The sequence below is a fragment of the Fringilla coelebs genome (assembly GCF_963513975.1).
Source record: "Fringilla coelebs genome assembly, chromosome: 4".
Classification (NCBI taxonomy): Eukaryota; Metazoa; Chordata; class Aves; order Passeriformes; family Fringillidae; genus Fringilla; species Fringilla coelebs.
This window is the reverse complement of record NC_140032.1, coordinates 18,721,014-18,741,949: the sequence shown is the minus strand read 5'-3', so window position 1 is coordinate 18,741,949 and position 20,936 is coordinate 18,721,014. Positions and strand designations below refer to the sequence as shown.

The 20,936-nt window shown below is 41.6% G+C and overlaps 1 protein-coding gene across 1 annotated transcript; it reads right to left on the bottom strand.

Moving 5' to 3' along the window:
- Positions 1-4,292: 4,292 nt before the first annotated feature.
- Positions 4,293-16,040, bottom strand: SLC34A2 (solute carrier family 34 member 2; the record flags this gene model as incomplete). The annotated part of the gene is made up of 12 exons (XM_084204588.1): positions 15,932-16,040; positions 15,692-15,829; positions 15,088-15,216; positions 14,067-14,210; positions 13,331-13,442; positions 12,045-12,240; positions 11,229-11,324; positions 8,768-8,888; positions 7,886-8,053; positions 6,397-6,513; positions 6,184-6,308; positions 4,293-4,868 (listed from the first exon to the last, which is right to left on the bottom strand). Exons 1-12 carry the CDS (start codon positions 16,035-16,037, stop codon positions 4,293-4,295), a joined length of 2,028 nt encoding a protein of 675 aa, XP_084060714.1. The 5' UTR covers positions 16,038-16,040.
- Between the last annotated feature and the right edge of the window lie 4,896 nt (positions 16,041-20,936).

Here is a 20,936-nt window from a genome sequence, read left to right as displayed (position 1 = left end):
TGCTGCCAGCAGCACCACACCAGCCTGCACCCCCAAATAATTTGCTGTAAATCAGAGAACAGCCTTTCTCAATGGCACAGCGAGGGCTGTCCAAAGGGCCTCACCACACATGGTGAGGTGAAGGAAGAGATGATGGAGCATTCCAGCAGCATTTCAGACTGACCAGAACACTGCACAGTGGTACAGTGGTGCAGTTCAATGCAGTGCTACAAAGAGTTTGAAACCGGGGGAAGCAAATGTGGCACTTCAGCAGAGACTAAAACAGCACGGGAGCACCAAAAGGAGCTGTGGACAGCATGGTTAAGTTGCAAGCAGAGGGGAAGAGGACAGAGAACAGGCAATGAGCTGAAGCATTGTTTGCACATTTTGAAAGCTTCTGATGAGTGCAGAGCTCCATGACTTAACTGGTATTGGTTAAATAGTGATAGTCACTGCTGAACTTTGTCCCAGGCAGTTTGGAAACAGAGAGGTGGGTGGCACAACATGTGCCTGTGTCCTGGGTGTGCTTTGATTCCCAAGAGACAGACAGAGAGTCATGGAAGGTGATAAACTATAGTATTTATGCAGGGGTGTAAGAAGCTCTAAGTTTTAAATCATGGGCCTAGGGTGATTACTGCACTTTCAGAAGAAGCCAGTTTATACTTTAGTGCATTAATATCAGTGTTATAAGGAATACTTCTGCTATCTTCATTTCAATAAAGCGTGGTGTAATTGGGAATGAGAGGTGCTTTTGGAGCTGGTTCCTCAGCTACTATTGAGCTCATAATTAGGAAGTCTAATAACATTTTTAATACTCTGTAACACATTTAAAGAGCACTTTTTATTTCTCTCTGTCTGGCTAATTTTAAGCTCCATAGGTCATGTGTGATTTTAAAAAAAGAGTAATACGGATATTTTTGCCAGGTATAAGTCAGACAGCACTCAGGCCACAGGGTATAAGGAGCATTGCAGAGACACTGTTTGCCAGAGAGCACAGGAAGAATCTGAGCCTGGAACAGTGACACAGATAATTTGTGGTGACTTGTCATGCATCCTGTTGCCACAATAGCACTGGCTTTGCTCTTACATGTTTGCCTTCACTAAGGACTGTCTGTAGCACTCTGTCAGAAAATATCTTGACCCACAGAGTTGCACTGAGCAATTCCTTTTATTTTTCTCCATATGAAAATCTCTCTTTCATATGAAAATATTGGACACACAGGTGCTTTTCTCTAGTGCTCAGTGCTAAAAAACCTCCTCATTCTTGCACACAGCATCAGCTCAGGCTAGAACTTGTCTGAATACTTATTTCTCTGCAAGGTTCCATGATAAATATTACAAAAATAATTTTTTTAAACATCTCTTTATTTTTACATTCAATGCATGAGGACAGACAAGATGAACATTCATGACAAAATATAAAGACATATACTGTCCTTGAAACAGTTAAAAGATGAAGCGTTTAAGAGTTTAAAAAAGTATTTTAGAAACATCGTATTTCCAAAATTTCTCATTACAGAAAATTCAAATCTTTTAGAAACATAGTGTTTAATATCCTTGTGCAGTAAGCCATATTATGAAAGTCTATAGTTGTTTTTCGTCTTTAAGAAATCTGTCTCTGCATTACTAACAATCTTTAAGTAACCTATGGATGGAGCCAACAGTCTCCATAATACACAGTATACACAGTTACAAACAATTGAAAAGTTATATTACAAAATATACAGTAGTGCCTTTTTACATTTTTATAGATAAACATTGCATAGTTTTCAAATATGTAATATATAACACAATCACGAGCCTTCTTCTCTATAAGTTATGAAAAATTCTGTACACTCAAACAATTATAAATAAAGAGTAAATATCTTTTATTAAGAGTGTGAGGGTGAGTGTACCAGGATATATCATGCTGTATTAAACAGAAACATTTGTTGGAATCTGCTTAACACAATGGCACGGTATGACCCGGAGCGAGGAGAGGAGAGCGTAGGGGAGACGTTACAGAGAGGAACCATAAAGTACTGATATGCCTGACAATTATTACCCTGACTCGTTTGCAAGAATTGCTTTCCCACAGTTATTATCACTGTTCTTGAAGGCTTTACTTCAAGAAGCAAAATAAGGTGCATGTTGTTAAAGAAGTGAGTAAAAGTAGACTAAAATGTTTCCTCTTTCAATGGGTGGTCAATGGAAACGTAAGATAACTTGAAAACAATTCTGGATATTTTTCTCATATTTTCCCAAAGAAACAGAGCCTGGGAAATGCACATTGGGGTTTAAAGAAACAGATTCAAAAAGTACCCAGAATTGTGAGAACTAAATGAAGAAGAATTACTGAAAATATAAAAATTCCACTTTAAAAATGAGATGCTGACAAAATTGTCTCAACTATATGAAGCATAAAGAAAATAACTTTAAAAAGACCATATGACATAATCCTGCTATTTGGTACTACACTCCAAAAGAGCAGAACTATACCAAAACTAGATGTTTCTGGAATTTCACTCTGATTCTAAGCATTTTGTCACTGGCTCACAATTACAGAAAGTTAGAATCTCAGTTTGAATGCAATTTGCAAACACATATTTTGCCAGTTTTAATGTTAGCTTAAAAAAGGAAATGAAAACAATTTTCACTTCTAAAATATATGTATTTACTTGATTGCTGAATTTAACCTATTGAATTCCAAGCTCTGCAGAAAACAACTATTCAGAAGTAATTGTGTTCTAGCAGCACTGAGTAGCTTTGTTGCACTAAGGGTCTTCTCAGCATTTTCATTACACATTAAATTTAAAATTCAGCCACTTAAATGAGCTTTAAATGACACTTGGTTTGCACTCAGCCATCTAATTTTTTTTGGAACATTAATAATTGGACATCAGATATTGTCTCGTACTCAGTAATATATAAGCTGTTGAAAACCAGCAGAAGTACTGAGTGCATCTTTGAAATGTTCTTCTTCTGACTCTGAAATTATGCCTTCTGTCAGCCCATGATTCAGAGCAGTCTCACAAGCGTTTACTAAAACATCACTAAGGTAAAATTTGAGCACAAGCAGCTTCCTATCAAGTATTGCACTACCCATGGATTTGCTAGGTATTGTAGTGACTACACTCCTAATGGTTTTTATTTGGGATTTGGATTGCTACATACAATTGCCAGTAAAATTCACATTATTTCCAGGTAGGGTGGTTCAGAGCACAAAGGGGTGGTGAAAACCCCTTTCTCTCCAGTAAATGTTACCAGATGCCCTGTGCTAGCCACAATCTGCTCTACAGGCTCCCTCTGTTGTAGACCTAAAGCCATTCTCCACTTCTACCCTGAAAGCTCCTTTTGTGGAGCCACAAATGGAGCCACAGCTGCACATACAGCTCCTGGCATCAGCCCAGGCTGGCACAGCTCTCTCCTCTCCTACTGGTGCTCCTTGCTGCCCCAGTCCATAGCTGTGGGGTTACACGGTGAACAGGACTGAAGAGGACCATCTAGAGGGAGGAATGGCCACACAATCACATCCTCAGTCAGTCAAGACCTTTGGTAGCAACCCAATGTCTCCATACACAGTTCTTAACGTTCAGCAGGCAGAGAGAGCAGCAATTACCTTTATGGTCTTTAGCCTGGGATAACAAAAGATTATAGCTCCTATCCCCACTGTTAGAGGAGACAGAGTGGGCTCCAAATGGGCTTATGTACACTCTTTTGCCAGAGTAGGACTCCAAGAGCTTCTGAAGGACGTCCCAGCATTTCATTTTCCTTCACACACATACAGTAGATTTTGTCTATTCTAGGAAAGCTACTATTTTCCATTTTGACCACTGCAGACAGGCCAATGAAAACATTAGGATTCCCCCTTTTTTTCTTCCTTTTTTTTTCCTCCCCCCACCCTTTTTTTTTTTAAATTTCAAAGGTGTCTTAGGTATTATGAAGTAATTTCTGCTGAGTCAGTAGGTCAGAAAGGCTGTTCTACCAGTGCATTATTTATTGGTTTTTTTAAAGCTTTAATTGATTGCCACTTCTTTCATCCCTCTCTTCATGGGACTACATCAGGATTTCTTTTGTTTGCTACTGATAACATTGGAGGAAGGTACCACATAGTAGATCCTCTGTGAGCAAATCTGTCATTAGCTTTGCAACTGAGCATAGATTTTCTAGGGACTCTGTCAAGCTTGTTTGACTTCCTTCCTTGATGAGTGATGTATCACTGGCTTCAGAAACCTAACAAAATGTTCACTTTGTCCTCAGTGCAAGGTCCAAGGTGGTTTTGATGAGCCTGGCTGTCCTGTGCTGTATCTCTGCTAATATGCATGGATCCAATACTATAAGGCTGTGTTGTTTGTGCCTGTTTTGTCAACACAAGCTACAGCTGGTGCCCTTCTTCCACCTCTTTCTTCATCAGCCATTGCCATGGTGTTATCATAAACTTCCATAGTTTTTAGCTGGTTGTCTTTGGCACCCTCCTGTTCAGCATTGACTTTGCAGCATTTGCAGAAGCCACAGCAGTGTTTCCCACAAAAAGCAAGTGAAGCCATAATTATATTGTCCCAGGGCTCTAGGGAGTGCATCCAGACAGGTAGGAAATCCCAGTTTTGGAGCTTCTCAGGCAGTGAATGAGGTCGCCTTTTCTGCATAACATTAATTACAACCACAGCAATAAAAAGAAGAAACAGGGGAAGGCAAACACCCAGAAGGACTCCCCAGCCTGCCAGCGACAGAGCAAATACAAACAGAGGCAACAGAAAGAAACAGAGGAGAAGATAAAATATAGCAAACCATCTGTACTGGGCTGTTATGTTTCCCAAGGTCTTGCTCATGCGGATTGGCAGGCGGGTATAAGGTATCGGATAAAACAGAATAATCCCAGAGACATTGAAGAAAAAGTGGCACAAGGCAATCTGAAAGCAAAAACATTTGAGAAGTTCATTAACTAAAACATCATTAAATACTCCTACCTACGTCATAACTACTTCCAGCTCTCAGGAAACAGTGCTGTTGTCAAAAAGGTGTGGAAACCATTGGGTTCTGCACCCATAAATTTTCAGTGAAAACATGGGAAGCATAAATTTGATATTGCACACAGGCTACAGAGAAATTTTAATGGTACAAACTTGTATTTTACAAAAAATTAGCTATAAGTTTATAGGGCACTGAGGAGATTCCTGGAAGGTGACTTAGTCTTTGGGTAATTACAATCCTTTGACTCACATGCTTCAAAAATTTTTAAACAAAAATTAGCATTAGAAGGCACAGACTTGCTAAAGCATACAGGAGTCATTTAGACAGAATAAGCATATATTGAACAAAACAGTACATTCCCTGCTTACCTTATCCTATTTTAATTTCGTAACTGTTATCAGACTAAAGTAACTATGAAAGCACAGGTGTTTATTATAAAGGGCATTATAAAACCAGTATGTTATCATGAAATCTGAGCTTTATCAAGATAGCATCTTCTCATGATTACATCTGTTGCCTGAGGACAATAAAATGACTTCTGTAATTTTCTTGATTTATTTCAGCCAGTAAAGACATTCATCCTATTCACCAAGGAAACGTCATTATCTTTTCACTCTTAATCGTAAAGCATTCATTCAAATGTTATCTGCTGCCAGGTTCTTTACTGGGTGGAAAATGGGAGGTCAAAGCCAGGCTTCCTACTTTTTAAATAGTTTGAGGCAAAAAGGAATTCAATAAAACCCAATCAAAGTACATTTACAAGGAGGAAAATAGATGCTGTGATGCTCACTGCAACGTCAGGTAGATAGAGAGCTTGCCAGCTTAAGGATTGTGCAACCTTCACTTGGGTTACAGGAGTCCCTGTACAATTCATGAACTGACTTAGGATCCTGAGAAGTGAGCTTACAGAAATCAATAACCTTCAGAGGGTTCTCAGTACGTGGGCACTGAACTCCAAGCAGAAAAGACCCCAGGCTCAGGAGTCAAGTGGCCTCCCCTGTCTCAGTTCTGAATCAATTCATGCAGATCAAGACAATTTACAAAAGCAAGATTAGCTATATATTGACATTCTGGGACTTTTTAATGCAACACTTCTGCTTTAGCAATTGAAATGAATGCAGTGTTATTAATAGCACAGACAAAATCAGGCACAACATGAACAGCACATTTGCATCCCAGCCACTTTTGTCAGGTTTTTCTTCAGAAAACTTACAACTTCTAAATGAAGTCAAGAAAGCATTGTTTCATACTGACCTGTAATGAATATTTTAATGTACTCCCAGGACTTGCCAAAGCTGCAAGTATAGCTGTTGTGGTTGTGCCAATGTTGGCTCCCAAGGTGAGGGGATAGGAGCGCTCGATGCTTATAACGCCGATGCCTGCGAGAAAACAAACACGGCTGAGTTGGCCTCAGGAGGATGGAGAGGATGAAACATGGGGATAAAGAGCACAGTATTTACAACTTACCAACAAGGGGTGTAATAGCAGATGTGAAAACAGAACTGCTTTGGACAACGAAGGTCATACCAGCCCCTGCGAGCATAGCCAGGTATCCAGCGAGCCAAGTGAAAGGAAATGGAAAATCTAAAAAATAGAGGGAGAACACTGCTGTTAGCATAACAGAGTGATCTATGCAACAATAACACAGCAGTGAAGACTGTTGAGCACTTAAAATGTAGATGTATTGTTTGCATATTGGGTCTCAAATGATGATTTGGGGTCAGTTCTACTACTTTGATTTATCCTGTTTGCTCTATACCTTCTGTGGCCTTGCACCACAGGATGCACTTTGAGATGGATACCAGACTAGACAGACACTTGTCCTGACCTAGGGTAGCATGTGTGTTGTGATACATTTAGGTACCAGAAATGTTTCCTCAGAGGTCAACACAAAACCTTCTGGGTGTTTTGAGAGCCTTGGTTTCAGCAGCCAGGCACCCCTGCATGGATCAGATCTTCAGAAAGCTCTGAAGACCATCCTGAGAGAACCAAGTTGTTTGCTCTAACTAGTTCCAAGCAGGTTATCTCCTAAAAATGCACTTGTAAACTCTTGCAGAGAACAGCTAATTACACTTGTCAGAGAAACTAGGCACAAATGTCCCCTGTAGTCTGCAGATTTATGGAGAGAACTGAGAAGTGAGGACTTAATCAGCTGGGAAGACATGGAGGAACACAGAGCAGATCCCAAATTAAATAAGCAGTAGCTGTCAGCTGTTTGCTTTCTACCCCTTGTTTTTAATTGGGGCAGTGTTCTTTGCCCAGCAGAAGACAGCGTGGGGACCACTTTGTTGCCTTCTGCATTTCTGTGAACCCTCACTTCAACCACAGCCTGAGATCTGTGCCAGGACTGCTTTCCTCTGCTACAGCTTCTAATCCATTAAAGAGAGCATGAAGGAAAAGCAGCACAGTGGAAAAAAAACCATAACATTTGCACTCAATGGATCCATGCTGGAAAAAACACAGGGACAACACAGGGAAGGACAGAAAAACACCACCATTCAAGGCTGCCTTATCCTGCTGAAGAGAGGGTTAGGCAGCAGAACAGGATAAAATCATTAATTACTACAAACTTTTTTCAACTTACTTTAGAAGGAATATGCAGGCCCTGTGCCAGAGCAGGCAATCACAATCTCAGCACTTTGGTGCTATCTTTTGAGGATGGAAACTCTACATTTCTGACAGCTAATGATTATACATCTAGAAACAGAACCTGGACTTTGGTCTCTAATGCTGTTAATCTGCTGCATTTCTCAATCAAGATGTTCACTAATAAATTTTTAAATGAAAGAAAAAAGAATGCTTGGGAGAAAAAATGTTGGGCAGTGTGCATGATTTTCATTTCATAGTATTTTCTTTAAAATATTCTATGATGTCTTCCAGAACAGAAGACATCAATAAACATGCTCAGTGTCCTTGTCATTCCTAAAAACAATCCTCAGGAAAAGCAGATAGTTACCAGTGTTGATTGTCTTCTTGATAACACTGGCCACTTGTCCTTTAAGCACAGAGTTTAATAGCTTAACAATCATTATCAAACAGGAGCAGAGAACAAGCAGGGACAAAGCCAGAAGGATGAGCCCGATGGCAAGATCAGGCAGGTCTGAGTTTACAAAGATGTGTTTGCCTGAAAAAGAAAAGGAAAATTAATTAGCCTACCCACATTTTTGCCTGGGATCCTAAGCCCGGCTCTGGTTTTCATTTGCTCCCCTAAGAAAATTGGACCAAAGCAAAGAGGGTTGATGCAAAGAGAGAAAATGCAACCTTCCCTGCTCCACAAAAGCCATGTCTGAGCGAGGCAGGAGAGCAGGAGAGGTGCTTCTACAGACGTGCTTCCAAAATGCACAGTGGGCACCCCTGTGGGGCAGGCAGGACTTGGTGACCGTGTGCAGGGGAGAGGAGTACAAAGGCAGGAGGAATTTTGGGGTGCTCCAAGCTGCGTGGTGGGTCAGCTTTTCCCAGAGTGGCTGCATACCTGAGCAGGGCTGGTGAAAGTCCTGCAGGGCATGCATAGAGATGGGATATCCTAGCAACCATGACAGCAAAGTAACCATAGCTCCGAGCCATCTGAACATCGAGGGTGACATGATACTGAAGACCTCAATTACTGGTATCAGGCAGCATGGAAAGAGATCCACCTGCAGCCAGATACCATGATGCTGCTGTAACTCCAGCTGTGCAGCCAGAGCAGAGCACAGGCTCCTCAGGCAGCACCTGCAGCAGTGCCATGTGTCCCTACACTGGAGAGGGCTTCTGGATACCTCAGAAGGGGGCTGTTAGCACCATTAGAAAGCTACACACTTTTGTAAACATGTTGCAGAGGAGTAGTTCTACTACTTACATTTAGTGATATAGTCTGTTTCAGTTATATTCTTGAGGGTCCATGTCACATTTCCTTCAGTCCAGCAAAAGTCAGGTGATGTGCAGTTTTCGGAAGGTGGAATTGTGACATTCTGCAGTGTCTAAAGATTGCCAGACAAAGCAGATAGTCCAGTCATCTACAATCCTTTATTAAGAGCTCATGTAGAATTTTCAAATTTTACTACAACCAAGATTCATCAGCTAAAAAGTCAGAATTGTAAGCTGGCACCACATTAATGACATGGTAACATTTTGCATTCTTAAAATAAATTATTATGCTGTTACCCAAGTCAATCAGTACAACATGTAAAGATTAAAATATTCCCAAAATCTTCTACATTTTAATAACATCAGCACCACTCCACTAATAGCTAAGGAACTTAACTACTGATGACAGTTTTTGTGGAGTGAGTTCATGTTTGGCTGCAGTTGTGGGACAGTGGCATTCCTTTTCCAGCCACTGCCACAGCTTTCTTGATGAAAGAAAGATCTCTTTCCTGACATCTCAATGCAGTTCATGATCTGATGAGTCCTACAGGGCTGCGAGTCAGAATTCTACAACACTAGTGCAGCCTCTCTTGCTGGAAGAGCACAAAGTGCTCCAGCTGATTTTCTGTGCCTCAGTTTCCATGTCAGTAGAAACAGAAGTGCTGCTACTACTTTAATTTTCATTTTTCATGTCTAAGATTTACATTACTATGATTTGCAACACTATGATTTGCATTACTAAATTACTGAATTTCTGTGTACACCACAACAAAAGCTTCCTTATAAGCCCTCCTAGGCCGGACATACTGCATTCTGGCTCCAGGTCCATGAGTCATTATGCAGATTCAGGAAGAGCTTGCTGACTGAGCTGTACTTCCACACAAGAGCAGCTAACAGCCAAATGGACTCTGAACCATGCTCCTGAACACAAGGTATCTTTCCAAAGTGCTTGAGTGGATTTTTTTTTGCAGAAATGGGGAAAGAGAAATCATATTTCTTTGCTGGGTACTGCCTACGAACACCTGCATTTGTACCTCTCTCCAGATGATGCAGGTGGGCAAAACTGGGAGTGGATCTAGTGCCCCCACATCTCCAGGGAGCACCTGGGCTCCAGGCACCCCATACCTGGCAAACCTTTACAAGCACAACGCAGTCTTGTTTTGCACCTTCTTGAAATTTTTTCAAACATCTTAGTTTCAAAACAGCTTCACTAGATCAAAAAGTTTGTTTTGCTTTAAACAAATGGGGTCTGCACGTATTTATCCCTGCCATGAGTCTGTTTAATAACTTTTGCTAGAAATTAGTACAACTCAGTAGGAATGCAGATGATTTAAACTATTTTCCTTTTCCCCCCACCAAGTTCAAATCAAAATTCTGGGGGTTTCACATGTTTTCGTAATTTGACTGTAAGCTTGAGCAGCGGGTACACAGCCAAAACACAGGCAACACAGAGGAAAGTGTGTCTAGAAATAAACATTTCCCTTGGCCTGCACTTATTAGTTTCTTGTCTTGTTTTGTGCAGGACTCAGGGGCTCGGGGCTCTGCGGCTGTGCCTGCCGGGGCAGCGAGGGGCGCCGGGCTGCGGCGAAACCTGAGCAGGGTTCAGGGGAGCACAGCCCTGCCCCGGCACTGTCTGCGCAGGTAGCGTTTCACTGCCCAGCCACACCGTCATTCAATAGCAGCTGGGCACCGAATTTCAACCTCCACGGCCTGCAGAGGTTGAAATACTTAAAGACTCCTTAAGTATCTTCTGCCTCAGGACTTCGGGAATTACTTTTCCATACGTGCCAACAGGTAGAACACTCTAATTAGAGAATCAAAGGATGTTTAATGGTGTAATTGGTAGTTAGCTGAACGATGCAAACCAGACACAGCTCCACAGTTAACCAAAATACTCATTGGTGTTGGTCTGGGCAAGAGATTCCTCCAAGCTGTAGGGCTGCTTGGGTGGAGAGGAACAGGACACGGCACCACGGAGGCTTTCTCCAAGGGCGCTTTTCCAAGAAAGCTGCAAAGAGCCAGCTGCCACCAGATCACCCCAACACACGTAAAACCAAAGCTGATTAGATCAGCAGATAAAGGGTGGTTGAAACGATCTTTTCTCTGGCCTATGGTGCAGACTTTTTCCACTTTCAGGGAGTTGGTAGGACTATCAGAGTTTAAAGGCATTTGGGTTTGAAAGGAGTAAAAGGCTTGGTGCCAATCCACCAGTTCTGATAGGCAAGGTCCTGCACAGTACTGAAAGCAGCCAGGTCAAGGTCACCACTGGTGACCATGCTTGGTTTAATTGGAGCAAAAACTGCATTAAATTATTTTCATTCTTTTTCTGCTGATAAAAACCCCACCCTCATAAAAAAAAATCTTATTTTGCAATCCTATGATAAGGAGCATCAGCTACAGATCAGTAATATATTTCCTGAGGTACCTGACAATTAATTTAACATGATACTCACCACATTGGTTTCAGTGACACACCAGAGCTTTACCAGGCTTTTGTTTTTTGCTGATTCATCATTAGTGGCAATTGCATTTATTACTGATTTATCAAGCTTAAAAGAAAGAAGAAATAGAATTTTTAAAATGCTTTATTTCCAGCTTGTATCACATATTTCTGTTCAGCTATACTCAAATAACCCCCTTTGGAAGCTTAACCATATAAAACCTGCATGACTCTTATGCTGGAACTCCAGACCAACAGGTAGGAGGGGGGTTACTCCCAGAAAAAAAAGGAACAACTCTACATGAACAAATGCTTTGTCTCATTCTCCCCACATCATCCACTACCTCATCTCACCCTTTCTGTTTAATCAGCTGCTCTGACACAACTGCCTGACTGTATTTACTGTCACTTCAGAAGCTGTGTGTATCCTCCTGGGCTCTAGATGCACATGATTATGTCCCATAATTTCAGAGTCATCATCAGGTCCTATGCTGATCCTCTGGCTGGGTCTCAGCTAGTGCTATCTGCCAATGCCCAGGCAACAGGCTGCCTTCCCATCCATCCCACATGGCTGAATTTGTCCTCACCTGCCTTCCCAGACCTCCTAACTAGGTCTGCCATTGCTGAAGTGAAACGTGGGGCAAATAGAAACTGCAAACATAGAGCTGGGGCTGTATGAGATGTGAATAAAGAGAAGAATTCATCTGCTAATGAACTTTACCCCGAGGACACAGAGATAGGAGTGGGAAGCCTTCTCATACTCAGAGCATTTTGATTTAGTTGTGACTGAATCAGGTAGGCAGCTTCCTTGAAGTGAGCAAGAGCTTACCTCAATGATGAGCTTTGTGAAGGGGTCTGTGATAACTTTTAGTAGCTCTGGAGCATCCTCACCACTTTCAAGGTGAAAGGACTCAACTATAACATTGGTGAGATGGAAGAGATAGCCAGTAATGACTTCAACGGGTAGCAGCGCAAACACAGCCAGCCAGTTAAAGAAATCATGGATTGTTGCCCCAGCAAAGGCCCTGCAAGAAGAAATTAAAAACCAGAGCTGCTTTTAATTAAACAAAATGTGTATAACATCAATTAGGTATGAAATCGTAAAAGTAGAGATGAAAGGCATTTCAAGGTGGGAACCATTTCATTTCTGGGGTCATACGCGATAGCTTCTTTGTTATGGAGTGCTAGGTTGGCTCCACACTGCTGACCAATTAGAGAGCCAGACAGGTGAGTAAAACAAGAAAAACTAGAAAAGACAAAAGTGATCCATAGCATGAGGCTGCCAAGAGTATTTTTTTGAAGAAAGAAGTGGCTGTACAACCTGTGTTTGTTTTGCCTCTCACCTGTTTTAGTTCATTTTTAATCCTCAACCAGTCATTGCCTCCAGGACCAGTTCTCCCTGACTCCTGGGGCAAGAGGACTTTGCAGCTCCCCCACTTGTTTCTGCAAACTGTTGGTGTATAGGTCCTCTCGATCTTCTCCTCCAAAGCCTGAGGAGCCACAGCTCATCCCCCAGAGGCTTTGGCTAAGAGTATTTCAATATGCCCAGTGCATAAATGACAAGGTACCAAAGTCTCCTATCACTCCCAAGTTTTCTGCCCATCTCCAGTAAGCCTCCAAGTGCTCCATGAGCTCTCTCAGTGGCAATGTCAAGTGTCAGTCTAAAAGATGTCACTGTATATATCTGACAGCCAGAACACTTCACTTCTCTAGAGTTACCAGCTCTAGCTTTCTGCAGACTTCAACTTTGAAATCTCTTTCGAGGAAACCAGACCAAACTTATGTAATATTAACTTCTTGTACAGCCCTCCTATAACTAGAACATAATAAAAGGTGCTTGGTAAAGTGGGAGCACTTGAAAATTCATCCCTGTGTAAGATCATTAAAAATGGTGAATTCTTACAAACCCACAAAATTTCTAAAGGAACATGATATGTTTTTTTTCAAGCATATGAGGCCATGCACATAGGCAGTATTATACCTTTGCCATGGCCATGCTTGTGACTTTCCTATCTAGAAAGGTTGAATGGCTGTAGCAGCGATAGGGAATATAGAAGAAGACCTACAAAAATGAAAAAAACAATATTTTTCAGATCTAGAGTTTAAGTACAATACCTTCTAAATTCATTCCTGTCCCCAGCTTGCATAAGTGCCACAATTGTGTTTGTAACTGAGGTGCCAATGTTTGCTCCCATGATGATGGGAATAGCTGCTCTAACAGTCAGCACTGGAAAACAGAAAAGGAAACACTGAATGAAAAAATCATATTATCAGCAAGCTCTATGCTTCAATGAAAATTACTATTGCTATCAGTGAAATCCTGACTTCCCTCGATGTCAGTGTGATGAGCTGCTTCAATCCCAACAGGTTTGCTTTAATCAAGCCCCCTGGGAACATGGCACTCCCATAGTCCCATGATCCCCACTGACACCGTGGCCCATGGTTATCCATTTTCATCACTTGTTAGGGTTCCCAGGCATTTTCCTACTTACTGCAGAATTTTGAAATGATGCCACAGAAACAATGAAGTTCAGTAACTGCCTAACATGGGAAAATGACGCAGATATTTCCAAAACTAAGTCATTCACTGCCAAGGCTTCCAATTATTTTCATTGCAGTTCTGGTTTTATTATTATTACTATTACTACTACTATTGCTACTACTAATATTAATACCATTATGATTCCTTTTTAAAATTTGACTTTATATCAGGGAAACAGCTGTGAAAAACTTTTCCTACAGTCTCTATTCTTTTACCCAAAGCTTCTACAATTTGAACACAAGTGGGAATGTTTGCACCTGAGACAAGGTTTAGGAGTGATCTCTAGCAGGATTCTGTAGGCAAACTTACACGTGGAGGACACCATGCTGACTATGATGGATGAGGAGGTGCTGGAGCTCTGGACCATCACAGTCACCAGCACTCCAATCACCAGTCCCGCAACAGGATTCGAGAGCACTGAATCATCTTTAAATATGTCCCCTGCTGCTTTACCTATAGAAAAAAAAACATATTCTCAGAGTGGGGGAAGTACAAGGTAAAGTCCATAGAAATTATCAGTGTTTAATTCAAGATCATTCAGCCATTTAATTGATACATATATAATCATGTTTGTTATCCCAAAAAAGTATGATGTAGCCCAGGGATCCAGATTCATGTCCTGGACTCTCAGCTTCTCAGTTTCTAGAGAATACTTTATACTGTCTCATTTTAGTGACTCTGCAGAGAAGCATAAAATGCCACAGCCATCAGCAGAAAGACTGTAGGGCAAAAAAACCACCTACACCTTGATTTAAATGTTATTACTTGGTATTTTTGGACACTGAATTCAGGGAAATGCTTTCAATAATACTGATTAATTCAGTTCCTGTACCATTCTGTGTTTGTAAAATACTTCAACAGAAGTGCACATATTTCTCTGATAACCACTCCTGAGTCCATCACCTGAATTCAACACTTCGAGGTAAATGTAAAAAACACATTTCAATAGTTTTCATCTTTGAAGGATTTGGGGGACATTTCAGTGTAAGATGCTTTGGTCAAGAGCACAATTTTTGTATTTCACCTTGGTGAAATGTCTTTTACATGGGACAGATTTATGTACAGATGTATTTTTTTAAACTGTCACTAAAGTAACAGGAAGCTACTGGGAAATTGGGGCCAATAACCCCTACATCAACTCTTTGGAATTTGAGACAGAAAGACCCTTTTTAACAAATGAAGGTCAGTGTTTAATCAGAGCTGCTTCCTTCTGAATCTATGTCTCATCACATATGAAGAATGTTCCTGAAGAGTGGTAGTTGTAATTAAGTGTCTCAGACAAAATTATTGCCTTATTAATTTATTCTTGATATTTTAGATATTTTCATACCTCCTACCAGTTGAAAAGCAGAGCTCAGTACATCCAGAGAACACACAAACATGTAGAGTAATCCAAGTAGCATAATGAACTTCCCTATCCCATAGAGTACACGAATGACTTTTCCTTTCGTATCCAGTTCTGCAAAACAAATACATTATGTATAAAAGAATCATTTGAATTTTTCTCTGGAATACTCTAGTGCACAAGCAGAGACACTGGAGACAAAGACAGTGACATGGCTCCAGTGTGTGATTAAACCCAAAAGAATGTTCTTAATCACATTTTAACTGCAGAAGCAGGTATTTTGTTTGCCTACTTTTACCACAAAAAAAACCTTTTTGGTATGTGACAAAAGCCTTATGAAATCTGACATTGACCCTTGGTTTTATAGTCATCCTACTGAGTAAAAAAAGACCAACAGCTGCCTGGATATAAAACTGTATTAGTGCTGGACTGTTTTACATATATCTTCTCATGTTTTAAGGAGGGTAAGAAGCATGATTTTGGGATTTTTCTTAGCTGACTGCATATTATACACCCATTAACTCTTGAAGAACATGAGACAAGTGATGGGAAAACAATGAGGGTGACTTATTTACAGAGAAATGGCTACCTGACCACTTGACCCCAGTGTCCTGCAGTTCTGGCAGAGCCCACGGGTCTTCTTCTTCTGGTCTTGTCTCATCTATCAAAGCTACTGTGGAAAATGCAGGTTGAATTTCCCCTTTATTTCCAAGTGAAGCCACATTGCCTGATGAAATAGAACATTTAAAAAATTGTTGAATTACTTTCCATCTTCTCGAAGGATCCCCAAATCCTATATATTTTTTATAGCTCAGAGTGAGCACATTACCTTTGTGATTTTCTCCTTCTTTCCCAGCCATGTTCTGGTTTTGTTTGGAAGAGTCCCCAATATAGTTATTGGTTTCAGGCTTTTCTACCTCCGGCCAGGGAGCCATGATCTGTGACTAACAAAGTAGTGTTGATTGAAATGCAAGTGCAGTCAAAATATTCACCTTATTAGAGTGCATGTGAGAAATATGATCAGGATAAAGAGCACAGGAGATGGAAATTAAATATAAGCAATTTTCCCTTGAACACAAATTTTTACTAAACTTTATGAGTTATTCTTTTTGGGGAATTGATTTCTCAATTATTTTTTTACTCACAGTTTTTTTATTTGTGTACACAATTAAAATATTATTTCAATCTCACATCTATATTTTCATACACTTTTAACTGTCATTAAAGCAAATATTCCTCTGCTTTCCAAAAAGTAGGCATTTCTCCTCTTTAATTAATTTTAATCCTTTCAACAAGAAGTCAGAGAACTGCTTTATTTTCTTCCACCTTCTAGATTTAAGCAACTGCCTGGTAATTCAATACACAGACCTTTACCTTGTAATTCAATACACAGAAATGTTTTAGCAAAAAAATTCTTCCCTAAAGCACTGCTTATTTTGGGTCGTGAATGCTAAACACAATGCCTTGTTGCCTTGACTGGTTCATTCCCATGGGAGCATGAAGAGGAGAATCCTGGACAAGGTGGAAGGAGAGCCCAGGGTTGCTGAGTGCCCGGAGAAGAGAACAATTAGAGAGCAGTGGCCATTTGCAGTATTTGCCTGTAAGTGACAGCTGGTGCTGCAAAGGACACTGAGCTGGTGGCAGCGAGGTGCAGCTCACCCATCTCACACAGCCCTCTCTCTGAACCTCCTCCTTCCTGACCCCTGCTGGGCACATTCTCCATGCACTGTATTAATAATGAATAATAACTTTAAAAGTAAGACAGCACACGTCCAAATCCTGCCAGCATGGGCGCAAGCATGCATGACAGACCTGGTCCAGGCACAAGAGCAGGCCAAGCTTGGAAGAGTCCTCCCTGTTTGCTTCCCCAGTGTTGGAAGCCAGAGGGAGAGACATGAAAGAGGGTGGAAGTGACTATGGAAATAGGAGCCAAAATGTGGCACAATGCTTCTGCCTTTACAGACTTGGTGACATCAGCCAGCACATCTGAAAACTCCGTGGAAAGGATGGGAGAAGTGAGCCCTGCCCAGGAAAGCCCCACCTTCAGGCTGTCTCTTCCACCCTCTCTGCCACACAAGTCAGTCAGAGCTGCTCCATGACCAGCACATCTGGCACCCACACGGCTGAAACACGGGTCAGCAAATTTGCCTCCTATGCTCCTCATACACAGAGCCCCTGTGCCCTGCCTCCAAAAGTCAGAGCTGGTTTCCTGCTCCCATAAATAAGGTTCACCAGCAGTTAGCAGTCACTCTCAGGGAGTATAATTAGTCATTCATTTAATCATAATCCTTTATGTAGCTGATGGCGAAAATGTTTTGTCCCTGCCCACATCAGTAAGCCACACATCCTCCTCCTTCAGCTGGGAAGGAAAAGTCACAGACAAAATCACTTGTGTCTTACTGTAACACAGGCAGGTATTGTTTTCTGGCACTCCACAAAGAAAAGAGTATCTCCTCTTCCACATTACCAGGAAAAGTTATTCTACAATTCCATTAGCAAAAACTTCACGTTTCACATTCTTTATCTGTGGTGTAAGACCCAGAGCAGGTCCCAAGATACACAAAGATCTTCGAACAGATGAAAGAAAGTCATTCTTGCTTGTTTCAACAAGGATTCCCATTTGCTTGGAGCAAATTCTCGCATTTCCATCCATGCCAAAACAACCTCCAGCCCCACCCAGACAAAAACACCTCCATCTTGTTAAACAAGTTTCATTTATATATGTTCATCATTTAAAGAGCTATTAAAAAAATAACTGCTCTGCACAAGGGATTCTTAAGTGAAATGTAATCATGAAAATATATTGGAAAGTCAGATGTGAAGCTGCAACTCATTCCAGCCATGGAGACACAGAATATGCTGGACACCACCATCCCCAGAGATGCCATCAGTACTACAGCTCTTCTGTTACGCTTAGTATGGAAATGAAGGATTCAGCCTGCATTATTACCCTATGGAAACTGAGCTGATGCATTCAGGGGAGAAACTGGAGCTTGAAAACTTCAGCAGACAAACAGCCTCTACGTCTCCTAAATAAAGTCTCTCCAAACAAGAATTCAGCAGAGCATTTTTCCATAATAAGCATCTCCCATGTTCCTGAGGCGCTCAGGAGCCCACAGGTACGTCATGTATTATTATTGTTTTTGCTTTATGTGATTAAACATCATAGAATGAGAGTTAATCACCTCTGTAGAGGAAGTTTTAATAGGTATGTATATAAAGTCATTCATATGAGCCCTAACCAACCTCTGCTTTGAGAAGGTAGAATTGAATACTGGAGGCCTTTACAGCATTTGCCTTGAGCATTTGGGTTTGCAGGGGCATTACTAGAACAGCCCATGCTGTGTGAGTGGTATTAATGACTGACTGATGGCAGCAGAACTTCTATACCCTTGAAGTCCTCCCACAGTTGTCAGCTTTCCCAGGTCCCAGCTCTTGTTAAGAGGAATAGCTGAGAAGATAGTGGAGAGACACCTGATACTCTCTGCTGGAGTCCTAGCCACAGCTACTTACTGTTAATTAATCACTGTGCCACAAAGATAATCTACATTCTATAGTTTTCCCTTTAAAGAATTTTTCCTTGGCCCATGTACAGACATTAACACCTTGAGAAAACACTCAGAGCACAGTCAGTGTGCAGTGGAGGAGCAGAGCAGCGGGGTGGCCAAGCGAGCGCATCGCTCCCTGGCTGCTCACACGCGCCTTGGCAAAGGCTGACGTCAGGTGTGGCAGAAAAGCCCAACACTGCTGACGCAAGGCATCAGTGACAATGAAAACCCTAATAGTGGTTTACTTCTGAGCACCAAAAACAACTACATGCAAAGGAACATCTTAGAGAACAGGCCAATGGCAAGGCACACTGCGACAGCTTGCTGCGCTCAGCTGGACGCACCGGTCCCGGTCCAAAGGCAGGAGAGCCACAATTGCTGGATGAGGTACTGGAGTGATGAGCTCTGCCCACCCCTGTGCCAGCCCAGGTGCCTCAGTGCCACACATATGGTTCCTGCCTTGGCTGGCAGCACACCAGCCAGGGTGCCTGCACCCAGGGTGAAGTCATGGAGCTCACGTCAGGACACGCGTTGGTGCTTTGGATATCCACCTGCTGGGAGCGGTACTGAAACGGGAGCTGATTTCCTCCTGAAAGTGGCAGGTCACAATATGCTATGCATATTGCAAAGGTCTGAAAGCCAATGCCTGTGCAAGATGTAATCCAGTCCGTTTCAGTGAACCTCGTGGCAAATCCTCTCACACCATCGTGTGTGCTTCTTTCGTTGTGAGTATAATCTTTCCTTGCCTTTGGAAAATGCTAACCATGTGTGACATCCTTTCTAACTTCAAAAGAAACTGAACCCTCCCCCTTCTAAGAGGGAGATAGAAGGAAAAAATCAATGGCATTCAAATTTTGAAAAAGTGAGAGAGAAAAACTCAGAGCCAAAGGGGACTTCTATGGTTTTCCTGTCCATACTCTCTCGCTACAGCATTTCAAAGAGTTAAAGTCTCTGGGGAATTATCTGAGCAACACTAGGTGTCATGCAGTTGCCCTATATTGCATTCCTCAGTGACTCACGGGCTGTAACAGCTTTGCCTGTGTTGCAGAGCTGCACTCTCTGTGCTTTGCAGTTCTAAATCAGAAACAGCTGTCAATCTGTTTGTTCTGCTGGACTTAGCACAGCTAAGTGAGCTACCACCGGTGTGTGCCAGCCAGTATTGTTTGTACCTCTCCAGCCATGACTGCTCACCCAAAGGCCACATTGTGCCTGACACAACAACTGTGGAGCAGCAGCAAGCCTTAAAGAAATCTCACTCCTGGGGAAGAGACCCAGTCAAAACAAGATAAAATAAAAAGTACTGAAGAAAAGAGCAGTATTTTCAAGACTAACTGATAATAACTACAACCACCAACGTGACCATACATGCACCTACAGGCTGCTTAAGCAGCTCCATTATCAGATTTTGGGTTCAGCCAGGCTTTCCCCATTCTCTCTCCCTCTCGCTCCCTCCTTCTGTCTCAGCTTTTCTACCAAAGTACCTCATTTCCTTGTCATCCACCACAGCATTATAGTTTTAATCTTAAAAAGTTATTTATTAGCTAGTCTGATATCCAAATATTTTACTTAGTAAATATGAATACTTATCACTCATACTTCATAGGAATAAATACCAACCTACATATCAGCCTTTCTTGTACAAAGTTTGAAGAAATATTGTCTTTTTCTTCTCAAAATGTACTACTTGCAACATAGAAGCACATTATGTAGAGACAGGAAAAGAAAGCTTCTCCCAACACAAATTCATTCAGTAGCTTTACATCAGCTGATAGTTTTGCCCCAGAACCAGTTCCATGGAAGCCACAAAGCCCCAGGTGCAACAGAAGCAGTAACATCTTAAATAAACACCAGCAATGATTCAGCCTTGCTAGGAGCAAGTCCTGTCTTTGCTCTGGCACCAGCTGCTTCCTTGGGGCTTTTTCTTTGGATAAGTCAGCAGGCTTAGCCGGGATGTAAACTTTCAACTCATGCAGTAGTAAAGGCAAAAAGAGATATGCAAAAGCTACAAAAACACTGGGCTCTTATGGATCTGTAAGACTCATTGCTCACAAGCCTGAATCTAACACATAGCAAGACTAAAAAAACACACAAAACAAACTAGAAAAGAGAACTAATATCTAGGTATGTGCAGGGAGAGAATAAATCCCAAAGATTAATTTTTGAATTCACAACCAAGCAAAGCAGTGAGACTGCCCCCGAGGAGCCAGAGCCAGGAAATACCAGTGAACTGCTTGAAATGCCTAGTAGGTATTTAAATAAAACAATTGCTTTTTAAGAATAAAATGC